Source organism: Nothobranchius furzeri, chromosome 3 (assembly GCF_043380555.1).
Source record: "Nothobranchius furzeri strain GRZ-AD chromosome 3, NfurGRZ-RIMD1, whole genome shotgun sequence".
Taxonomy (NCBI): domain Eukaryota; kingdom Metazoa; phylum Chordata; class Actinopteri; order Cyprinodontiformes; family Nothobranchiidae; genus Nothobranchius; species Nothobranchius furzeri.
This window is the reverse complement of record NC_091743.1, coordinates 88,616,806-88,641,457: the sequence shown is the minus strand read 5'-3', so window position 1 is coordinate 88,641,457 and position 24,652 is coordinate 88,616,806. Positions and strand designations below refer to the sequence as shown.

The 24,652-nt window shown below is 45.5% G+C and overlaps 2 protein-coding genes across 6 annotated transcripts in view; both read right to left on the bottom strand.

Moving 5' to 3' along the window:
• The window catches only part of vgf (VGF nerve growth factor inducible), a 9,140-nt gene extending 34 nt beyond the window's left edge, over nt 1-9,106 (bottom strand). Inside the window, exons 1-3 of one of the 5 annotated variants that reach the window (XM_070549744.1) lie at nt 8,918-9,106; nt 3,678-3,773; nt 1-2,091 (exon numbers count right to left, since the gene is read on the bottom strand). The exon at nt 1-2,091 is cut by the window's left edge and continues 34 nt beyond it. In XM_070549744.1, the coding sequence (XP_070405845.1) occupies nt 1-2,091; nt 3,678-3,773; nt 8,918-8,973 (2,243 nt within the window). In that variant the 5' untranslated portion in view covers nt 8,974-9,106. Of the gene's footprint in view, nt 2,092-3,677; nt 3,774-8,557; nt 8,726-8,917 lie in introns of those variants that run through there. The other 4 variants (XM_015942706.3, XM_015942705.3, XM_054733648.2 and 1 more) reach the window with 4 other exon arrangements.
• Nucleotides 9,107-12,995: 3,889 nt separating this feature from the next.
• ap1s1 (adaptor related protein complex 1 subunit sigma 1) lies at nt 12,996-24,482 on the bottom strand. The gene is made up of 5 exons (XM_015942704.3): nt 24,333-24,482; nt 16,541-16,719; nt 14,019-14,127; nt 13,784-13,921; nt 12,996-13,572 (listed from the first exon to the last, which is right to left on the bottom strand). Exons 1-5 carry the CDS (start codon nt 24,333-24,335, stop codon nt 13,525-13,527), a joined length of 477 nt encoding a protein of 158 aa, XP_015798190.1. The 5' UTR covers nt 24,336-24,482; the 3' UTR covers nt 12,996-13,524.
• Between the last annotated feature and the right edge of the window lie 170 nt (nt 24,483-24,652).

Here is a 24,652-nt window from a genome sequence, read left to right as displayed (position 1 = left end):
TGTCTGTTCATGAGAGTTTGCTGAATGTATTTCTCCAGATCACCATGAATGATTCTGTTTGACTTTCCAGTCTCCAAATCATTTTGTTTCTTGGTCCCTGTTGGTCCCAGACCTGACGTGTACAGCTGAGACGGGCTGGGCCCTGTTTGGGAAGGGGGCTTGACTCTGGGGATAAAGTATTGCTGAAATTGCAAGGGGTATACTGGGGGGTGATATCTGAAGTAAGACTTCTGTTGAAGGTGCGAGTGAGGTGACTGTAATTGGACTCGGCTGCGATAACGCCTTTTAGGAGACAAGTCACCAGTGGAAGTACCTGGGTAGTTGTTGAGTGTGAGAGCCGGATTAGACATGTAATAATGTTTAGGTCTGGGGAGAGGAGGGATAGAAAATGGGTAGTTGTCCAAAAAGGGCTTCCTGTGGTAGTAGGATGGGTAAGTGAAGGAGCGATAAGGGTAGGCAGCCCACAGAGACTTTGGAGACTTGATCCAGTGGTCCTGTTTGAACGACTTCTCGGGTTTCGGCAAGAAACTTTGATTGGCTAGGGAAGATGTGGATGATTTTGTCTGAAAACCTTCTGGTTTCATCTCTTGAAACCAGATTTTAGAAAGATCTTTAGCAGGAGATGGTTGCTTAGACACTGAGAAACTATTCTTATTGTTCAAAATTTGCCATGCAGAAAGAAACGAAGAGGGGGAAGTGCGCAAAGGCGATGCTATCTCAGGCAGCATGTCTTTCTTCTTTTTCTTCTTCTTCTCAACGTCAGTGATAATGTCCACCACATCATCAGCAGGGAGATGGAGCTTGCTAGAGATCTCAATCAGCTTGTCAATGGTCTGAGGATCAAGGTCGTCCTCAGTGATGTCCAGCTCCTCGTTGGACCTTTTGTCTTCTGCAGCGTAGAACACAGACGAGCCATGCTTCCTGTTCATGTTATTCTGTTTGACCACATAACGCAGCAGCATGTCTGAAGCAACGTCAGCCAACTCCTCCTCTTTCGTCTTGGCTCGTTGGGCTTCCGCTGCTTGCCTGATCATTTCCTCCTGCTCCACTCTGGCTTGAGCTTCCTCCTCCTCTGGACTCAGCGCCTCCTCTGCTTCTTCTGAGCCATCCTCTGCCGTCACCTCCTGCTCTACCGGAGACATCGACTGTGCTGTTTTGTTGGTATAATTGTCGTCCATAGACTGATCTAAATAATTGTGCTCTTTAAATGTTGGGAAATGCAGCGCTTTCTGAGTCTCTTCCTGCCATTTGAGTTTTTTCTTGGACAAGGCGAGTCCTGGTCCTGGCCGGATGTCGTTGTAGCTGCTGAAAGCTCTGCTCTCCCTCAGCTGCTGCTCAGAATCATCTCTTTTAGTGTCCAGGCGAGGAAACTCTTTCATCACATTCTCAAGACTCTTAAGCTCCTTGGAGCTGAGCTGCTCCTCCTCCTGGTTGCGTCCTTGCTCAGGGCTGGATGTCTCTTGCTGGGAAGCAGTACCGCTTTCGGCCGTTTCATTAGGACCACTTTGCTTCGGCTCAGTTTCGATCTGGACCACGCGGCTCGATGTATGACTCGTCACCTTTTCAGTTATTTTCTCCTCCTCTTCCCGAGCTTTCCTTCTTTCTTCTTCCCGATCTCTTTCTCTCTCCTTCCCATTCAAAGCCATCCACATCTCCAACTCCTGCCGTCCATCTCTGTCTGCTCTCTGCCCGTATGCCTCTTCTTTCGTAACGTTCTCCCCATCTTCTTCAATCCTATTGCGCTCCTCATCATGTGTCCCTCTCTCCTGTTCAGGATGATAGCTATTCAGTGCTTCCAGCAAAACGGCTGCTAATCTTTTCGGATCAACATTTTTAAAGAGCTCCTGCCCTTCCTTTTCTTGACTTTCAAGAACTTCTTGTCTCTGCTCCAGCCTTCCCTCCATGTTTTCCAACACTGGAAGCCAAGGGAGATCACCTCCGTGATGGTTATTAGCATCTCCAAGGGCGGTGATGCTGTCGGTTGTGGAAGAGGAGAAACGGGACAGGAGGATGACCAGGACGGTTAGGACACTTGAGCTACAGTGGAATCTTGTCATGGCCGGACAGAACAGGTTCTGGGATGAGTTGCACCTAGAAAAACACGAGATCTCAGATCAGCCTCATTTTTAGCCTGCAGTAGATTCAATATACCCCGCCCAAGCATTAATAAGGACTCAATTAATGGAAGAAGGTCATTGAGGCCTCACGCCCCACAGGATCTCTAAAGCATCTGAGAGACGTCGCGACGTCGTCTGTTCCCTCGTTTTATTTTAGAGAAAGCATTCTAGAATGAGGTCAGCTTTGTAATACTTGTTAAAGGGGAAGCTTAGTGGGGCTTGTATTGGGCCATTCCCCTCTGTACCGGGTCGGCCCGGGCCGGGTAGCCCCAGTCGGCCCCAGCCTGGCCCGGTTGATTCCACACATCCTTGTCTTAAGCCCATGTGGGCTGATTCTACCCACCAATCAGAGGCTTGCTCTAATGGAAGGTGTGAATTTGCTGTCAGCAGTGGGTGTGTTGGCCCTGGTCGGCCTGAAGCAGACCCCCTCGAGAAGAGGGCTGAGAATGAGCCTTGGTTGGCCCGGAAAAATACCAGGCCACCCAGATATGTAAACAACCTACGCTACCCGGCCCGGGCCGACCCGGTACAGGTGGGAATGGCCCATATGTGAAGGATGTGAATGTGGTCTATACGTTTCTAAATGCATCAATCATGAAAAGGGCAGCATTTTCCACTGGTGTGTTCAAATATAAATGTTAGTGTGAAACCACGTTTTTCTCCCCAGAAGAAGCTACAATGATGTTCTGCTGAGCTGTGGTTGCCTCATGGAGGGGGCCATCGTCTAGCACACTGCTGCTAACCACTTAAACATTCTCCCTCTCCTGATAATAACTTTTACTTTCTTTGACGTTGGATGTGCTACTACTAGTTTACCTGTTTAATTACAGATCCACTAGGATAAATACAATAAAGTTTATCTCTCACCAAATAGAATATTTACTAAGCAATCACAATGTAACCGTGTGTGTGTGTGTGTGTGTGTGTGTGTGCGTGTGTGTGTGTGTGTGTGTGTGTGTGTGTGTGTGTGTGTGTGCGTGTGTGTGCTCTATCTTCTCGATCCCCAGTGAGTCGTGGAGGATGGCTGCTTATACTGAGCCAGGATTCTCTGGAGGTTTCTTCCTGTTAAAAGGGAGTTTTCCTCTCCACTGTCGCTGCATGCTTGCTTAGTATGAGGATTGCTGTATAGTCACTGACACTAGTCAGTGACTCGATGCAATTTGCTGGGTTCCTTATATAGGAAACATTATTTCTGATTGGCTTAATGAACTGTGAATTGGAATGTTTATTATGTGAAGTGCCTTGAGACGACTCTTGTCGTGATTTGGCGCTTTATAAATAACCTTGAATTGAATTGAATTGATGACGAAGGAACTGCAAAAATCATGCCAGAAGAAAATCCATTTGTATGAAGATTTTGTCAGACTTCAAACTAAACCTATAGAGACTGCGTGGGCCAAGCCTTCCAAAATGCCTTGTTTTAGTGGTTGTCAACCGTGTCTAAATTAAAAGCATGTTTCCTTTAGGTCAGCAGAGGTCAGAAATGACATTTCTTCCTATTTTCCTGATTACTGATTCATTTTCATGTTTTTCATTCATTCATAGAAGTTAATTGTTCACCTGTCATGCATGTAATCGGATGCTTTTCTGCGTGGTTTTGTCTCCCTTTCAGTTGCTGCTAAGCCTTGCAGAGCGCCGTGTGCACACGCTGCACTGCTTTAGAGGACAACAGAAAGAGAAATGAGAGGTTTTCAGATTTAAACTTATATAAAGTTAAATGTCCCATTTAGAACCATGAGGTGCAAACAGATGGAGCCAATAAACTATAAATGTGTACATTTATACGTGGAATTAAACCGCTGAACTATTTGCAAACGGAGTTCATGACATGTACAACCATTAATACATTCAGCACACAAGACAAAAATATTAGCTTACAGGTTAATAACAGAGAGACTATATTTACACTGTAAGTTAAAACATGACACATATTTTGTAAACATTGAGAAAGAAGCTGGTTTTTAGATTTTCTGCTCCCTTTTCTATACGTGTGCAGTAAGTCATGTAAGAGCACGTGTTTGGGATTCAACGATGCAATTTTGTAAACCCAGTTAATAAACTGAATGATTGGTTAAGAGTCTGAACAGCAACAGAATCAAAGTTAAAAACTGAACAAGTTACATAACTTCACTGTTTATTTATTTTTTCTCAGGGAAAAAGAACAGTTTGCTCCACAGCTGATCATGTTTAGCGCAGAAAGACCGTAGGGCAAGCTACATGATTCTGCTGTGCAGGTCGGTCTAGCCACACTCCATTTGAGCCTCAGCAGACCTAGTCTTGTGTCTTGCCAATCACAGCACTCTATCAGTTTGCTGAGCCAATCACAATGCTCAATCTGTTTGGTGGGCGGGACGTTAATGTGACTGGGCGAAAAAAAAAACTAAGATGGCAATACCTCATCTGAAACATCTTTGGCATCAAATTTGGACTTTTCTTTGAGTCACAGAGCAGATAGAGATGTTTAAAGAGTAAGTCACCCCCAAATCATCCGTTTTTGCTGATAAAAAATATATAAACGAGTTTCTAATCGGCTCGTAGACACATGTAGTCAATAATTTGGCATCTTAGTTACAATTTAAATATTCTCTCTAAAACTGTCAGTGTTGCACACTTTGTAGGTAAAAACTCTGCACTACATTTGAATTTAAAACTGCCATTGCTATTGGCTATGACGTTAGCTGGTACCATATGATGTAACAATGCCGCTGTTAGCCTGCGTGTGTGTGTGTATATTTGCTAGCGGCTCCACCATCTCAGCCTGCCAGGTAATGTCTCTTGTGCATTTTTCAAACAGAAATTGGAAGTGGAGTAAGACTCTGGTAGGGGGTGACTTGCTCTTTAAGTTGCAATAGCTCACATTTGGAAACAGATTTTGCTGAAATATTTTTTTCATGCCTCTTAACAACCTTCTAACAGTATTGATATACATATATGGTGAAGATTAAAAAAAACCATTAAACCTCAGCCAATAAACATTTTAGACCGAAAGCAACTATTGGACCATCCAGTTGACGGTCCAGCCAAACCGCCACACTTTCCTGGGTCCGCCATTCATTTTGCACTCGCGCATTTAGCAACAGAGCATCACATGTGTGAGAGGTTCTCTGCTCAACAATACCAGAGAAGAAGAAACAGCAGGGTGCTACCACTTCATCTTCAGGACAAACTACCCGAGTCTCAATAAGAAAAACACTATTTGAGGTCACGGACAACTAAAAACATTTGGACCTATTGTGGATCTTCACTATATATATATAGCAAAACCAGAGGGAAGAACTAGGCTGAGATGAGAAACAAGGGTGTACCTCAAATTGCAATTTTCAGAGTGCAAAGAATTTAATTATCTTTAAATTAAGGAACATCTCAAATTCTGTGAATTTTCTCACTTGTTTGCCCAAAGAAAAAGTTATAGAGCTTGGGCCGTAAAGAGCAACAATCGGCCCCAAATTATTTAGTAAAAAAACAAAACATATAAATAAATAAATGAATATTACCTGTGCAACTCCGTGACTAGTGCTTTCAGGTTTGTTTGTTTTTCCCGGTTCATTCCAGTTAATTCCATAGACGGAAATTTCAACTTCCGAAAAGAAATAATGAACACGAACAACCCCCAGAGTCAGATAATAACAATAGAAATTGTGGTGGAAACGTGTTTATTTTACAAGATACTTTTAAGGAGGGTGCATCTAAAATGGATGTAAAAGGAACGCACCATGACGTCCGTTCTCCACGCAGCACGGGCAGAGAAGAGTAGACGACGTTCTGATAGCTACTGCCTATGGTGGCCGCGTTTGTGCATTCTACTTTGTATAGAGCTCCGGATGTCACGTGACTCTCAGAGAGTAGACGCCATGTTGGCAGGCAACAAAGGTAAACAAAATGAACGGGATAGGCTTGGATTTTACTCCGTTTGAGTTTACTTCACACTTTAAAACCGAAAAAATCATTTTATATAGTCAGAAATTAAATAGACTAAACATCTCCGACCCTTACCGTGCCCCTGGGATACTTTTTAAAAATGCCAGAAGCTGTCGGAGCGGACTTCTTACCGGACCTGGCCAGGGAACCCCTTGGGATTCCCCCGGACGAGCTGGCCCAAGTGGCTGGGGAGAGGGAAGTCTGGGCCTCTCGACTTAGGCTACTGCCCCCGCAACCCGACTCCGGATAAGCGGATGAAAATGGATGGATGGATGGACAAATAACAGATTTTCATGTAAGTAGTTTAAATAGAGTGCTGTGCTGTTTGAATGTATAAACTGAACGCCAAGAGAAATCACTAGTCTGATTTTTTTCCGTGAATAAAATAAATATGTCAGGCAGGAGCGTCTCAGGATCTGTCTGAGATCTGACTCGGTGAGACAGATAATAGCAATCCAAAGTGCTTTTTATGTGTGATCTGACAATTGATCAACCATTGCTTAAAAATTAAATACAGCTTAGCCGGTTAATTGCTGTGATCATAAAACACGTAAACGGCAGCACGCAGAACTCACGAGGCAACGTTTTACGTGACGTTTACTTGTTGCTATGAGTAATAAGACAGAAAAAGCCTCGCCAAAATAAGTTTAGGAAGCCCACTAAGAATCGTAATAAAAGCATTTAAAATAAATACCATACACAGTTGAGGAAACGTTGGTTTAAGTACCTGATATGAAGCGGTCGCTGCTTAAGTGAAAATCTTTACTCTCGGGATCCCACAGCTTCATTTTAGCCCGGTCACTAGCGTGTTTTATTACAATGATCCAACGTTTGCGGCGTTCCGGATCTTGGGGAATCTCAGGCTCTTTTCTTATCTCGTCCACGTCAGTTCTGGCATCCTGGGGCACAATTTCCCGTTTGAGTTTCCTGACAATAACAAATATGCGGGCCAAGATGGCGCTGCTTCGATTTGAGCTGTTGCATGCTAGGAGAAGTGACGTCAACTCCCGGAGCTCTATACATTCTATGGTTAACAGGAAGTTTTAGCTAGGCTTTAGCTCTGTGGAGATCTGGAGCTCGAACGTCAAAAGAACACATTCATAAACCCGTTTGTGCATGCCAGAATGAATGCACTCACTACTTTAACCTTTGTCAGGGAAAATACGAACCAGTACAGTTCGCGTTCACAAAAAAAAAAAAAAAAAACGAACGAGTTCAAAACGAACGAGTTCACAGATGATCGTTCAATGAACGTGTTCGGGACACAACACAACACTGCCGAGGGGAGAGGTGAGTGTTCCATGACCGTGTTTGCGTTCAAAACCTAGCTTGTTCGATGAGATATAACCATCGACATATACATATATGGACAATGGGTTTCCATAGGCTCCAATAACACGTTTTTGAAGAAAAATGGGAGGTGGCCACCACCGCCATTTTGACCGTGTCACAGGTTCCGTCAAGCCCAGACAATTCCACAAAAGGGAAGAGAGGAGGAGCTGAGGGTGGGGCTGTAAGACTGGGATCAACTGACGACACCCGGTCGAACTCGCTACAAGCTAACCTGAAGCTAACCCAAAGCTAACGCGGAGGTGGGAGCTAAGCTAACGGAGGTAGCAACCTAGCTACAACTGGAGTTAACTGTGCACAACACCAGAGCTTCTGAGCCAGAGATACGCCGGGCTGACCGCTGGGTAAAACCGGGTGGAACACAGAGGTCTCCCGAGAGCTCCACAAGCCGGCAGCCGCACAGCAGACAAGCGCCGCTGCAATCTGAGATGCGCAGAGCTGCCGCTGGGGAGAACCGGGTGGAAAGGTTTCCATCCCAGAGCTCCACAAGCCGGCAGCCCGCGCAGCAGACAGAAGCTGCGGCGACCAGAGATGCGCCGAGCTGCGGGTAGGGGAGAACCGGGTGGAAAACATAGTTTGACTGACACCAGCCCTAGTGGATGACGGTGGAACTGCAATTTATTTCACTTCCACATTGGACTCAATTTCTGTCCCGCATTGTGGAGGCTTGGATATAACAGCTTTAAATCCTTATTCAGAAAAAGTATGTATTTATGTCTTCTACATGTGTATGGCAGACTACCCCATTGGCTGACATCCACATTGTTTATTGTCCAATAGCATGCAGACAGATTGAAAGGCAAACACATTTCGCCCCACAACTGAGATCTGTCTATGGGTCGTGGCTAGACTGTATACATAGGATGGCTCGCCAGGCCAACTCATATTGTTGATTCTAACTCTTTTTTTTTTAAATAGATTTTCAGTTGGAACGTTTTCTTTTGTTTTTCTCACAAATCCCGGATTAAGATCCTGATTCACAGGATCAGCACTCCACTGCAGGGCTGACTTAAGAAAATACACAAATCCACTGAGAGCATGAGCAAATGAATCTGCATTTAATTAGGTTGGTGCCATAAAAACCTTCATGATGGAGATGGAGGTGATGATGATGGTTCCAACCGTCAGGGGAACTAAACCTGCTGCTGTAGACTCCTTCAGGTACCACCTACCTCCAGGGACTCGGGTTGTCCTCCTCCTCGGCTCAGAGCTTCGTGATGTGGCCCACCTACAGCAGCTGGTTCCCGCCTGTTGCTGGTTTATCTACCGGTTCGCGCCTCAGGATCGCGCTCCGACAGCTCCTGTTGTAGGACCAGACCCGCTGCGGCTCTGGACCGTCGTCTCAGACCCACATGACACGAATGCGTCAAGTGGTGCCCATTGACGTCACCACCCTGACTTTCATTCATAAAACGCTTCAGTAGCGCAGCCACCCCCTCACTCCTCTTCGGCTGTAAAGCTGCTTGGTTTTCATTTTTGTGAGGACAGGAGCGCTACTTTTGTTTTTGACGGCCGAGAATAAAAAACCTTACCAGTTTTTGTCCAACTGGGTTGTTTTCCAGCCTGAGTCACGTTTCGTCTCAGACATCGTGGTTCTGAAGCTCAAACGTTCGAGTGAAGCCGTATGACCTTAGATCACCACAAGAACCCAAACCCAAACCTGTCAGCAGCACAGGTAGCACGTTTTCACAACACAAACCAGGTGATCCACCGCAAAGGGTTGGTTTCCTCTGGGTCCTGATGCGTTTCAGGGACAAGGCTTTACTGAGACTCGGTTCTGGTTCTGACCCACAGAGAGCCTGCAGCAGCCACCTGTACTGTACCACAGATCTGCAGACGGAGTAGACACCTGGAGCCTTCCTGAGGAGACAAATCCGTGTATTCCAAGTTTGACACAGCCGTGTTGGATTGACCACAGCATGAGTGGTGTTGCGCTGCGGCTCGCTGCGGGGTATGAAGTACATGTGTGCATGGACGTAATTTGGGGGTGGGGGGGGGGGGGTGGGGGGGTATGCACACGTTTTCCAAAGTCAAGTTTTGACCCCTGCACTTTTTACCATCCAAAAACAATTTTACTTTATATTAAATTGACACTGGTTGAGCTCTAGGACCAAGCAGAAAACAACCGTTTGTGTCGAAACCGGTTTCCCATTAGAACATACTGTAAAGACCCCCGTCCCCTGCACCTCTAAAGTGAAAATTACATCCATGCATATGTGCAACAACTGGACTCTTCTGCTACTAAAGTCATACGATTGTCTCTTTCTGGACATTCAGACTTTTCCTCTGAGAACTGCTAATTTTGTAAGCAAGTACAATATGCCACAGGGGACTTGTTGGATGTGAACAGTTTTCAGATCCGTACAAGATCTGAAAATGGAAAAATAATTCATGCTGTCCCATTAAAAATAATACGCTGATGATTAAAGAACTAATTAATGGACTGCTGTTACAGAAGCTCTTCAGATACATATTGAAGAGGTTAGCTTGTTTCGTGTTTCATAACTGATAAAATAAAAATAAAACTGAATGGAAGGGTCGTGGATTCATTTGATCCACCTTCCTTCACCATTTCCCCTTTCAGGGAACGTCTGCAAAAAAAGATTTTGGCTTTTTATTCATCATTTCAAAAACAGTCAATTATTATTAACATTATAGATTTGATGCTATGCATTCTGAAAACAATCTTCAAACATGAAAGCATAACTCTTTAACAGAGGAAACAGAGAACAAGCAGTTCTGGAAGAGTTATTGTTGCATGAGGCTTGGTCAACAGAAATCTGACACCTGAACTCAACGATGTAAATAACTCATAAGAGTTTATCCAACGGAATGAAACATTGCTGATCAAGGCCCAGAAATGAAGCTTCAATAAGAGTTCAGTTTCCTAAATGAAGACTTTCACAGGTGAAAACAGAAAAATGTGAATATGGTTCAATTATTTCAGCCGTCTCTAGACTGAGAGACCGTCTAAAGGCTCAGGAACCCTTTGCAGGTGTTTTGGATTCATTGGCTGATTAGAGTGTGACACTTTGATTGTGGAGTTTTTAAAGCTAAAGCCATAATCATCACAGTCACAACAAGGAAAGGCCTGAAATGGCTTTGCATGTAAATATCCACCTCATATTAGTTTCACCTTTTAAGTTAAAATTAATGAACTTTTGCACAACATTCTAATTTGTCAAGTTTTACCTGAAATGTGATAGGATCAGCTGCTGGAGCCCCATCCTGCAGACTCAAAGCCAGAGTCAGGAGGCTTCAGGAGAAACACGTTTTTGAAAGGACGGTTTCAACCGGCGCTCCTTTTCTAACAGCCTCCTTCGGCGTGAATGAAATTAGCTTGGTCTAGCTGGACAGCCATTCCACCAGTAACGGTCCATGTGTGCTGCCAACTTCTCGGCGCCTCCTTCGATGTGGTTCCAAGCATGTTGGGCCAGGCCGAAAACGTGTTTTCAGCAACTGTTGGTCATTGGTTGGCTAGAGGGCGGGGCCACTGGTTTCTTCAAAGTTTTCCACCCACTGTCTCGCTGCCATTTCCAGGTTCAGAGTAACAAAATTCCAGAAACTGAGCAGAATGCTTAACATCACCACCGTGTCTGCTATTGTGCTGCGTTGTTTTTTGTGTGATTATTCTCACACAATCAAAACAAAACACAATGCCTGAGAGCTGTGTTGGAAAGACGATCTCCACCGTGTTGAGCTGAGTAGAACTGAGCCAAGCGGAGCAGCATTCAGTAAGGAAGGGCATCGATCACTAAGGATGTTTCTCAATGTCAAGGCGCCTGGCCTTGCGAGGCGATGTCTTGCGAGGCCTGGCGCCTTGCTTACGAGGACACTGTCCTTCCTTGGTCAAAGAAAACGGTTAAATGGAACAGACTTGCATCACGTGACCGCGGCTTCCACGGAGGTCACGCAACGTCGCGTGATATGGGAGACAACGTTATATTTTATACATATTAGTTTCAATATAAGTATATAATGAGCCTTTTTACTTTTTAAATTGTGTATATGTTTGTTAAATTTAAATAAGAAGTGAGTTACTACCTGCTAGCCACCGAATCTGCAACTACTAAGCAACTAACCAATAGAAAAATTCTTTGGATCTAAAAAATACATTTTAAATTGCTGGGTAGGTTCGCAGCCGAGTGTGAAGCGGCTGGGATGAGGATCAGCACCTCCAAATCTGAGACCATGGTTCCCGACCGGAAAAGGGTGGCTTGCCAACTCCGGGTTGGGAGAGAGGTCCTACCTCAGGTGGAGGAGTTTAAGTATCTCGGGGGTCTTTGTTCACGAGTGAGGGTAGGAGGGATCGGGAGATCGACAGGCGGATTGGTTCGGCGTCTGCAGTGATGCGGACGCTGAGCCGATCTGTCGTGGGGAAGAGGGAGCTGAGCCAGAAAGCCAGGCTCTCGATTTACCGGTCGATCTACGTCCCAATCCTCACCTATGGTCATGAGCTTTGGGTAATGACCGAAAGAACGAGATCGCGGATAAAAGCGGCCGAAATGAGTTTCCTCTGTAGGGTGGCCGGGCTCAGCCTTAGAGATAGGGTGAGGAGCTCGGACATTCGGGAGGGACTCGGAGTAGAACCGCTGCTCCTCCGGATCGAAGGCAGTCAGTTGAGGTGGTTTGGGCATCTGGTCAGGATGCCTCCTGGACACCTCCCTGGGGAGGTGTTTCGGGCATGTCATGCCAGCAGGAGGCCCCCGGGTCGATCCAGGACACGTTGGAGAGGTTACATCTCCAATCTGGTCCGGGAACGCCTTGGGGTCCTGCCGGAGGAGCTGGTGGAGGTGGCCGGGGAGAGGACGGTCTGGAGCTCCCTAGTTGGGATGCTGCCCCCGCGACCCGGACCCGGATAAGCGGAGGAAGACGACGATGACGATTTTTAAACTTGAAATTTGCCCCCGAAGTAGCTGCCGCCTTCTGATCCGCCGTCCTTTTGAAAATACCGCGGTGTATTCTGGGTAATTTTTGACCAAGGCTAGGCAACAAGACACCTCCCGTGTATCTTTGCTCAGCTAGCTAAACGGCTAACAAATGGAGAACACACGCCTCGGTAGAACATGAACAGTGGAACACATCTTGGCGGCTCTCGATGACGTATCTCCTAGGCAACCGGGGCGGGGCCAAGACATCAAGGCAAGGTTCCTTGGCATTGAGAAACCCAAGTTGGGTTGGTGGCAAAAAATTAACATGGAGAGATGGAGAGTGCAGCTAAATGAAAGCTGGAGAATATGAATCTCAATTAGCCATGGAAGAACTTTAAAGTTGTCTAAAACTAATGTGTCCCACAATTAGTCGGACTCGTTGAACAGCGTATAAACTTTGTTTTTGTTTCGTAGGGAGGAGGGAGTGGGCGGGTTTGGAAGCAGGTTTGCTTTATTTTTATTACTATTATTTTATCATTACTTCTTAATAATAAGACATTTAAATTCCAAATTATGTATTTTTAAAGGGAATATTTCAGGAGCAGTGGGTGGAAGCAGAATTTGAAAAGTAGTCCCCTCTTGGCCTCTACTATATATTTTGTTTGGTTCTAGTCTTGAGTGTTGGAGACAGAACCTGAAGAACTGGTTGGTTTGATGGTTAAGGACCACTAAGGAGATGTGAGGCCAACGTGGCTTTAATGCACAAAGCAGTGAGATTAGCAACAAGGCTTTACAGCCGTAGGGATTGAACGTCTCATTCAAGTCCAAACTTCAGCCAACGTGCCAGTTGGCTCAGATAGTAGCCATGAGCCCAAGCAGCCACTCAACATTTGGACTTTTATTGCCTAAATCTCTGACCCAGTATTCCTGTGATGGCTTTGCTTGACCAACAGAACTTTTAATAAACTGCAAACCCCACAGGATTATTGCTGTCCTCACCGCATATTAGGACTCAAAGTCTTGTCTGTAACAACCAGAACTCCTCCAGGCACAAACCAGCTTAAGTATGTAACCCCCCCGCACACACACACACACACACACAAACACAAACACAAAATAAGGGATTAATGCAACAATCAATGGAACCTCTTTCCCAGAAACGAAGGTACATTGGACCCCAAAGCCAGTAGCATCAGTCCAAGCATGTTCCATTCAAGACTGTCCTGCCTCAGTTTTGTGTCGTTCCCATTTTCCAGTTCTGCTGTAGTTTATGCCAAGCCCATCTCCTCCAGGACACTACGGGGTGACTCGTCCTCCTGCAGAATGAAACACGATCAAGGCCAAATAAACACTATTTTATTCATGCTGGACAAGAATCTAGGTTTTCTAGCTTCAAAAGAGGAGAGAAGGGGAGGACACAGGAGCCACTAGGGCTACAGTCTCTTCCAGCTTCTGAGCATATTAGTTACTGCTGGTCAACAGCAGTTGCATTACCAGGCCTTGGCCCCCACCCTGACCCCTGCTTACTTCCTGCAGTAGATCAGCTTGTTCAATGGCTTTAAGGACACTCTTCTTAGAAGTGTCCTGGATCTCTCCCCCCATCAAGAACTCGTCTAAAATGAAGTAGGCCTTCTCAAAGTTAAAGATTATGTCCAGCTCACACACCTGCAGAAAATAGAGTCTCAGTGTAACTGTGACACACACACACACACACACACACACACACACACACACACACACACACATTAGTGCCACAACTTACACTGCCAAAGTATTTATCCAGGAGCTCCACGAAACGATGGATGATCTCCAGAGTAATCAGCTCGTTGTCCTGCTCCTCGATAGCGCAGCAAAAATACAAGCTGGCATACCTGCACATAGATGCACATAGATGCACATAGATGCACATAGATGCACATAGATGCACATAGATGCACATAGATGCACATAGATGCACATAGATGCACATAGATGCACATAGATGCACATAGATGCACAAACAGAGAGCGAACAGGTTTTACTTTTCACAACTAAAATACAGAACATTTCAAAAAGTATTTCTCTAATCTGAGTAAGAGATTTTCTGGCTGGTGGACGTCAGGAAGCTCGTCTCTGACGAGGGTTGGGCATCATTTGAATTTGAACAATTCCAATTCCTCGTTTTGATTTCGGTTCCTATCGATTCTGATTCTTTCAAGTGGCAGGGTCTAAAAACTTAAAATGTTTTAAACGAGCCAACTAAAAACAGCTCTTACTGAGTGAAATTATCTGAACTTCGACGTGAATTTTTATTCTCTGAACAAAAACATCACCTTCATTTAGACAAAACATGTTTGGTCGATAGAAAAAATATTTTCTTCTCCTTTTCAAGAAAGAAAGAAAAAACTTGAAGCACAATCGATGTGTTTGTTTCTGATCACAGCAAAAGTATGGAAACTGAAGAAGCCTCTATGATGGGAGGTAAAATGTCGTCGTCGTCGTCTTCCTCCGCTTATCCGGGTACGGGTCGCGGGGGCAGCATCCCAACTAGGGAGCTCCAGACCGTCCTCTCCCCGGCCACCTCCACCAGCTCCTCTGGCAGGACCCCAAGGCGTTCCCGGAGCAGATCGGAGATGTAACCTCTCCAACGTGTCCTGGGTCGACCCGGGGGCCTCCTGCCCGCAGGACATGCCTGAAACACCTCCCCAGGGAGGCGTCCAGGAGGCATCCTGACCAGATGCCCAAACCACCTCAACTGACTCCTTTCGATCCGGAGGAGCAGCGGTTCTACTCCGAGTCCCTCCGGAATGCCCGAGCTTCTCACCCTATCTCTAAGGCTGAGCCCGGCCACCCTACGGAGGAAACTCATTTCGGCCGCTTGTATCCGCGATCTCGTTCTTTCGGTCATTACCCAAAGCTCATGACCATAGGTGAGGATTGGGAAGTAGATCGGCCGGTAAATCGAGAGCCTGGCTTTCTGGCTCAGCTCCCTCTTCACCACGACAGATCGGCTCAGCGTTAGGGTTAGGGGGTGGGAGGGGGAGTGGGAGGAAACTGTACTGATGATGTGAAATTGTTCCAGGCCCAGTCAATCGCTAATTTAAAATGCAGTGGCTGCTTTTCTGCCACAGGGGGCAGCACTACGACGTTTTTAGACCTAGATTCTGGATTTAATCAAGTTTACAAAAACATGTCAAAAAATGCACAGAACAGAAAGATTGCATTTGTAAATACCCACTTATACAGTTAATTAGCAAAAATAAGTTATTTTGGGGTTTAAGGTTGGTTTATGCTTGACGTGTCCGCGAGGTGCGTCATTTTGCGTCATTTTAACAACCACGCCCCTCCACCGCGCCTCCGCACGGCCCAGAATTTCCGCAACGCGCACCTCGGAAAATTTCTAACCACGCAGACGGACGGACGCGGAAAAACATGGCGGACCAGCAAGAACTATTATGGCAGAGGTTCGTAAATACAGACATTTGTATGATTCAGCTCTCAGAGATCACCGTGATCAACATGTTGTTAATCATTCTTGGAGAGAAATAGCTCGCACTGTCGGAAAAGATGAGAACGCTGTTAAAAATGCTGGAATGCCATGTTGTAAACAGTAATTTCTACTTCTACTATGGTGTAGTGTTGGATGCATGCCGTAGAGCTCCATGCTGCCCCCTACAGTTTGGGAGAATATTGGCTCACCGCAAAGACGAGCCGCATTAACCATAAACGCTGCAAGTTGTGAAGCGCGTTCCATCCGCGAGCCGCATCACCAAGCGGAAAGTGAATGCGTCAAGCATAAACCAAGCTTTAGTTATTCTTTAAGTTGAGTGGTTATTTCATTCTTGAATGTTATTAGTCCCATTCTCATTTCACTCTGCAGGGCTTTTATTTGTTCGCTTATTGGCTCCAAGCTTCCCTTTGAGGTTAGCCATGTTGGCTTTGGGCGTTAGCGTAGTCTGTTCGTATGCCTTTGTCTCTTTAGTTTGGGGTTCTGGGTTTCTTTTCTTTTTCCTGGTAGAGTCTCCGGTCATCGCTTTCTGCTTCATTCGATTTTACATTCATTCCTTGGATTTATTCGGAGAAAATCCCGTTTAACTGAAATTCACATTTTCAGAGATACTGAATTTGGGATTTTTAGTTTTCAGTTGAAATCACCAAAATTAAAATAAACATTAGAAATATATCTGTGAAACTGAGCAGAGATCTAGTCCATCTGTAAAGCTGGTGATGCCTAGTATCAACCAAGGGCTTACCATGCCGTAAGCAGTACGGAACCAACACCAGGAAATAGTCCACGGGTTTTACCTTTTATAAACAATCTTCAGGTCCCTCCATTCTAGAAAACTGCACATCTTTGGTTTGCGAGCAAGAACTGTCTGCATCAGCTCCCTGACCATCTTCTTTTTGTCCCGTTCAGCAGTAGCTGTGTACCACTTCTGGAGACGCAGTTTCCCCTGCCGGCTGAACAGCAGCATGAAACGCATCTGTAGGGGGACAGGAAGGACATTGTTCAGAAACAAAGATCTGAGACCCAGAGCTGGAGATCAGGAAGAGACCAAATCACGACACCCAACCATTAGGCCCTTTCCAGGGTACTGCACAGTTTGGTATTTTCAACCTACTTTTCAGTCCCTGCCCAATTGTTGTTCCAAAGGCTGAGCCGAGTCAGCCTCGCAACTGTTAGCCACCGATTGGTTAAGGGGGTGGAGTCATAGGTAGCTCCGGAGCTTTCTTGCTGCCTGCAGCCATTCCATGGTTCAGAGTCTGACAAAAATCCATAAAACTGAGAAGAATGTCCAACGTCACCACCATGTTCCTGTCGAGTTGTGTTTCTGTGTAGCATTAAGATCACCTCACACTGTTTAGTGATCACCTCATGCTATTTTTGTCTCGAGTAAAGATCCCTCAGAAACACCCCCGGCACGCTATGAAAGGTGCACCCACTTCCTGTCATGTGGCTGGCAGGGGAAATCAGCCCACGCTGTACTGAGCTGTTTTAGGCTGAGTAGTGCTGTTGGAAAAACAGCTCATGTCAACTGGAGGTCACTAAAGTCAATGTTGCTTCAGAGTCCCCATTTTGACCAGTCCACTCCCCAGCCTGATCACTGATGACATGTTTAGCCAGATCTCGTCATTTACTGGATTTCCAGGTCATGTGGGCTTCATAGATAACCTAGAAAGGCATTTGGAGAAAACGGCAGCTATCCTATTTCAGATGGTGCAGCTCTACTTTCTAGAAATACATGCTTCAACTTACCCGCCCTCCAAAATGAAAGCCTACCAACACAGAGGACTGCTACAGGCGTGTTAGGTCTGGATGGTAAATAAAATTGTGACTGAGGGAGATTAACAACAAGAAAATGTTTATTTCCAGATGAAAACTCACATTTGTGCGTGTGTGTGTGTGTGTGTGTGTGTGTGTGTGTGTGTGTGTGTGTGTGTGTGTGTGTGTGTGTGTGTGTGTGTGTGTGTGTGTGTGTGTGTGTGTGTGTGTGTGTGTGTGTGTGTGTGTGTGTGTGTGTGTGTAAGAACATTAAAGAGAGATTTGATTTCTGGCTGCATGTGTTTTCACGCTGTTCCTTTGTGGCTGAAGATCTCAGGTCATAAAATTAAAACAGAGTGTGGAGATTTGTTTTGGTCGATACAAAACATGGTCATGAAGTTCTTGGACAAAATTCCTCTCACCTAAAGCAACCTATGCAGCTCTATATTTGACATCAGTACTTTTCAGAATGAGCTGACATTTTAAAATACATGAATAAGCTGCTGCTGGCCATGCCCACCCATCCTTATAGGCAGGTTGTTAAGTGAAGAGCTTGGATATTGGTGAGGGGTTGGAGTAGAGCCGGTGTTCTGACTGTGTGCTTCTTTGTCAAATATTCCAGTTTGTTATAACAGTTTTGCTCTTGTTTACAGTATAACACATTTATTAAGCATGGTTTATTTTAAATAGTTAATATTATGCAAACATACAGAACTGTAGTATAATTACTAGCAAAAATGAAATCCTTGTGAGGTGAAATCCTTCTTCCTGACACTCGAGGAGTACAGACGTTTCTCTCTTGTCGCTCCCTTATCCTGTTTTTCCCAAGGCTCTTTGTCCTGTCTGCCCAGAGCGCTTCTCTGCATTTCTTCTGAAAAACCCTATTTTTTACTAACCATGGAGTTGATGAATTGGTCATTCAATGTGATCGATAAGATTTTTTCAACAATGAGAACGGGGCAGGGGGCTCCCACATGTCCACAGGGGACACACCCGGTGGGATATACGCTGGATTCCTGGAAGGAGTGGAAGATCGTATGCCTCAGCCAGCTGTCCATGGAGGACATCGAAGACGTGTGGATATTCGACCTGATGGTCACTGGATTTCTCCTGATTGGAGTTGGAGGATATCTGGTTTCCTGGAAATTTGGGAAGACGGGAGCGATTGGAGGGCGACCCGCACCCACGGAAAGCACCGTCCGTATGGAGACTTCTCAGACTGGGACGTTACTCGAGGTGAATCGTAAGCTGGACAATGTTCTAGCTACGCTACCGGTATTAGTGCGCAAAATGGATGTCATCTCGGAGGGAGTCACCGGACGGTATGGACAGGTTTAAAAACCCAAAATTGGCTTCACTGAAGGACTGGAATGATCAGTTTAAAGACTGAAGGCAGAGAGGAAAATTATCTCAGCCTGACCCAAACAAAGTCTTGTTATCTGAATCTGACGCCCTGGTAGCCTTGAGCGGCAACAAACCCCCACGAAGGAATGCATTCTGCGCTTACATGTAGTTATCGTCCGTTTATTGTTATCGAGGTGAAATCCTCAAAATATCGTGATGTTGTTGCGAGTCCCCACATGCCAAAGACAGTGGCAAGCTGAAACACACTGGACTGGCTTGTGCGAGCAAAATCAGCCAGCCGACATGAGTTGGGCTGCAGGTCAAAAAACTGTGGTCAGAAACAAGGGTCACACAAGGGTCACAGGGACGAGGACAGAACTGGGCGAAAGGTCAGGTTGACTGACCCAACCTCTTTGCCCCACCCCTGGCTTGGAAAGATGGGATTGGAGGAGAACAGAGTGAAGACAAGCCCATCAGATCCAGAAGCCCTCTCGGGAACATTGGAGAGAAACTGAAGAATGCTGCAAAAGATGATGTAATGACCTGTGTTAAGAAGAATGCTGCATGTAATGACACCAAATGTTTTGTGTTGAGCTACAAAGTGTGTATCTGGTAAATGACCCCATGACCTAAAGCTGGCCCAGGAAGGGTATATAAGAACAGCTCTGAACAGCAGAGATATATAGATTGAGAGCGGACAGCAGCTGGGGCAGAGGACAAGAAGAGACAGAGCAGATTTGGAGGGGTCATCCCCCGTCCAAACCTGGATGGGGGATGACAGACTTTTTTGGAAGAGGTAACTTGGGAGTTTTCATTCTGAGAAGACAGGAGCTAGTGTAAACTAACTCTTTTTTAATCATTTTGAACTAATTCCTCCTTGGGGGATAGCAGTTGTTTTTTATTTACCCATTTTTGTATTTTGATTTTGTAATAAACCTTTTTTGAAAAAGAAACATAATCCTGATTCTTTCAGGTTTTCTCTAAAGCTTCATGAGTGGAAGCCCTGATCATTAATTGCACAGAGGTAAGCACATTAATTATGGGTTCTGGAATTATCAGGACTTACTTTACGGTTTGTGACAGATTGATATAAAGAAACCTTAAGATAACGGGATTGCTTAAAAAGAAGTGAGCTACTACAGAAGGAAAGGTCTTACATATTATTTCACCTTTAAAATAAAAGATATGATTCTAACTTAGGACGCCCAAACCAGGATCTAATACCATAATACTCACCGACATCCCCATCGAACCCTGATGGATGCTCCGTCTCATAAGTTCTAACGGAACTGGGTTTTAAAGGAACCGATAAATGGGACGGGCACATAACATGGCGCGCCAAACGTGGGGCTACGGAGTGAAGGTCTAAATATTAGATACCGGGCTATCCGACGTAGAACTGTCTTTTAGGCTGATAAAAGCTTACGCGCTATGGACCGGATAATTTTATAACCTTGGAGTGAGAACCGCACCAATTTCTCGAAAAGGAAAGAAACTGGGAGAACGGACGATCAACTTAAAAAGGTATAAAGAAATCACGGCATTCCGACGCAAGAAAAGCCAAGGATAAAAGCTAGGCAAAAAATAAAATAAATAAAAATAAGAAAAACTTTTAACCAGCTATGGCAGATAGATCTTTCAGTATCCTGTAACCGGAGCTTTAGAATGAGGCTGGAAAAGCTAGTATGGAGCTGCGGCGGGGCGCTGTCCGGGTGCTGAGGCACAAGTGAGATGCGATTAAACGTCATGGCTGGATCAAAATCTAGTGAAGGACTGATATGTAAGAATCTGTGTGACTTGGGCCTCGTTTCTGGTAACACGGGGAGGTATTTGTCACGAACTGTAAAGTAATCATGTTTCCTAGCTTCACAGAATCTCATGTCGGGCATCGTCACGCGCAATGGAGGCTAGAAGCCGGGAACATGTATAATGTGTGAACCTCTGTGCTTAAGGGCTGCGTGAGGAGAGAAACCGTGCCGCCTGTAAAGGACGGACTTATAACTGGGAGCATTGGAACTCTGCTCCAATTAAACTTTGTTTTTAGAGGATCTGCTTGAGACAAGCACCTAGCTTCCGCTCTCGGCAGCCTGCAGATATGAGAAGCCGCAGCTGAACAAAGAAAAAGCACCCAGTCAGCTGAGCAACAAGTGACAAGCGGAATGTGCAGGATGTGGTGACATCACCCCTCCCCCTACTAGTTCTGTTGAGAAGGGAGAGTCCTGAACTAACAGCTCCGTATGATTCTGACCTGACACACAGCTACACTAATAAGGCGTAAGCATTTTTAACCTTGCCACATTTGGTGTTGTTGGCAGGATCCATGTAGTACTGTCAAGTAGGTCCGTGGATGTGAAGTTTGTGGCACCCTGCGCGGGAGTACGAGGACGCGCTTGTGGAAAGAGGGGGGAAGGTGTGACAGTGTGAGCGTTCTGTCACAATGTCTTGATTGATCATGCGCCCTGGCCAGTTGGATAAGGGGATGTCCCTTTGGCTGAGTGGTTAGAGCGTATGACTCACACCCCGAAGGTCCCGGGATCGAATCCCGCCCGGGCCCTCATTTGTCCACCTTGCCACACTTTATAGTTTTTAGCGTAAGCTTCCCACCAGCAGCTGCAAGCAGAGTTAGCTTGTTGCTGTTCAGGTGTGTGAGGAGAATATTTGAAGCTCTGCAGTAAAAAATGTCTTCAGTCTGGAGGGAGAGAGTCTCTGCTTGAAGGTGGAGACTGAGATGTTCCAACCAGCAGCTCAGCTGACCAGATGGCAGCTGAAACTGGTGGTGAAGCAGGAACCCAGATCTGAACCCTCTGGTTCTTCTGAGACTGAAGTGAGTGATGATGATGATGATGATGGTGTGTATCTGGACTCTGAGCTAGTCAGACTCTGGCTCTGAGACTGGAGATGAAGATGATCCAGAGGAGGAGGCAGCCCCACCTCAAAGAAGGCTGCTGCAGTCCCCTGGCTAGATTTTTCTCGCATGGGGGATGTTGCGAGTCCCCACATGCCAAAGACAGTGGCAAGCTGAAACACACTGGACTGGCTTGTGCGAGCAAAATCAGCCAGCCGACATGAGTTGGGCTGCAGGTCAAAAAACTGTGGTCAGAAACAAGGGTCACACAAGGGTCACAGGGACGAGGACAGAACTGGGCGAAAGGTCAGGTTGACTGACCCAACCTCTTTGCCCCACCCCTGGCTTGGAAAGATGGGATTGGAGGAGAACAGAGTGAAGACAAGCCCATCAGATCCAGAAGCCCTCTCGGGAACATTGGAGAGAAACTGAAGAATGCTGCAAAAGATGATGTAATGACCTGTGTTAAGAAGAATGCTGCATGTAATGACACCAAATGTTTTGTGTTGAGCTACAAAGTGTGTATCTGGTAAATGACCCCATGACCTAAAGCTGGCCCAGGAAGGGTATATAAGAACAGCTCTGAACAGCAGAGATATATAGATTGAGAGCGGACAGCAGCTGGGGCAGAGGACAAGAAGAGACAGAGCAGATTTGGAGGGGTCATCCCCCGTCCAAACCTGGATGGGGGATGACAGACTTTTTTGGAAGAGGTAACTTGGGAGTTTTCATTCTGAGAAGACAGGAGCTAGTGTAAACTAACTCTTTTTTAATCATTTTGAACTAATTCCTCCTTGGGGGATAGCAGTTGTTTTTTATTTACCCATTTTTGTATTTTGATTTTGTAATAAACCTTTTTTGAAAAAGAAACATAATCCTGATTCTTTCAGGTTTTCTCTAAAGCTTCATGAGTGGAAGCCCTGATCATTAATTGCACAGAGGTAAGCACATTAATTATGGGTTCTGGAATTATCAGGACTTACTTTACGGTTTGTGACAGATTGATATAAAGAAACCTTAAGATAACGGGATTGCTTAAAAAGAAGTGAGCTACTACAGAAGGAAAGGTCTTACATATTATTTCACCTTTAAAATAAAAGATATGATTCTAACTTAGGACGCCCAAACCAGGATCTAATACCATAATACTCACCGACATCCCCATCGAACCCTGATGGATGCTCCGTCTCATAAGTTCTAACGGAACTGGGTTTTAAAGGAACCGATAAATGGGACGGGCACATAACAATGTTGATTTTAGGCCATATCGCCCAGTCATAGTAGCGCGTTTCAGGTAAACCTGTGATGAAGTAATCCATCTGCTCATGCGTATTTCCCCAAAGTAGCACATTTCGACGAGCAGCACAGAGAGTCGAAACACCGGTGTTCCACCAGTAATCAGCACCACCATTGGTTGGTTTCTAGTTAACCGGCTATTAACCATTAAGGGGCATCAATAGCCTTTTAAAGAAATGTTGGTAAACATGCATCCCTAATAAGTCCGCATTAAAGAGCACTAACAACACATCGTTCAGAGGGCAGAGAATGGAGGGTTGTGTGAATTTCTTGGAAGATGATTGGTTGACCAATCATGCTTTAGGACAGTATTTATAACTGAATGCATTAATCGGTCCTTGTCAGACACGTGACCTGCATGTCAACCACACCTCTTTAGCGCCATTTTAGGTGTATGACTGGCATTGCTAGGGTAAGCTGCAGCTGACAAATAATGCTCAGATGTTCTGATGGGAATCGTCTGATGGATCTCGTTACCTCTGCGATGTTCTCCGTGCAGAACGTTTAAAATGTCTGCACAACTGCACGCGTCAGAGTAATTCCTGTCTGTCAGAATGACCAACAGCCTTGAGATTTCTGTCAAAAACTGAACGGTTAAATACAGAAAATATCCAGTTAACACGACTCCAGCCTACATTTTATTTTTTGCCTTCTTGTGAAGGTGGCATGGCCGCCTTTCACACAACAGGTGTACCGGGTTTAGCTCACAAAGCTTCCTTTGTTCAGACACCTAGCTATTCCATCATGCAACGCGCTACAGCACCCCATATGTCACCTGACAAGGACCGATACATAAATGTGGAAATAAACATATTTCTTACCAACTATTTAAAATAGCTATTTTTTCTGCATTTTGTCATTTATTTATAATTTATTCCCGCCTTTTATTTTTCTATTCTATGTCAGTTTTGGCAAGATGGGTCTGAAAACCCAAACGGCTTAAGTGAAGAATGAATACTCCATCCGAGAACATTCGGCCTTTTAGAATGAATCGGCTTTAGCGAGAAGTGAACGGAACTCACTGACTGGAAGTGCCATCGACCCGAACATGAACGGGAACGGGTTGGATCTTGTGTGCTGGTGTCGTGTAACTAAATAAACGCATTGAGCTGAATCGAATCCTGGAACTGAAGCTGAGGAAGGGAGCGGGTCTTAAAACACCTCAACCAAGCAACAGCGACTTAGCCCACAGTAAGAACGGCACCATGATCCGGGTCGTCTCCCCTCTCCAGGCCCGTTCGCCAGGTGAGCGGAGCGCAGGTGGGCACTTCCTGAATTGCTGACACCTTATCGGCATTAGCACAAGTTAGCACCCGGCACTTTCCACCGATTGAGACGCATCAACTCACCATTCTGAACGTGCCCCCAACGTCACAGACACCCTGTGCAGCCTGAAGTTAGTAGCTCAGACGATAATTAACGATAAAAGTCCATCTCCGTGTCTAACAGGACACAGCCGAACGAGAGGTACCACCGTACCGAGCACTTCCGCCTCCACTGAGCATGCGCACTTCAGACTCCGCTTTTTGCACTATTACACATTCGAGGCCTCTTTTATTGTCAAACAAATGAATTATCATAGAGGAGGGTATATAACAGTACAAAAAAGCTGAAAGAAATTGCATGCACGAAACACACACACACACACACACACACACACACACACACA

Excerpts from the sequence above, each read along its gene's own strand:
- ap1s1 (XM_015942704.3), bottom strand. Across the intron at positions 14,128-16,540 it reads CTGAAGATTGTTTATAAAAG|GTATGCCAGCTTGTATTTTT; the intron begins GTAAAACCCGTG and ends ATCTATGTGCAG. Across the intron at positions 13,573-13,783 it reads AAGCTGATCTACTGCAGGAA|GAGGACGAGTCACCCCGTAG; the intron begins GTAAGCAGGGGT and ends TTCATTCTGCAG.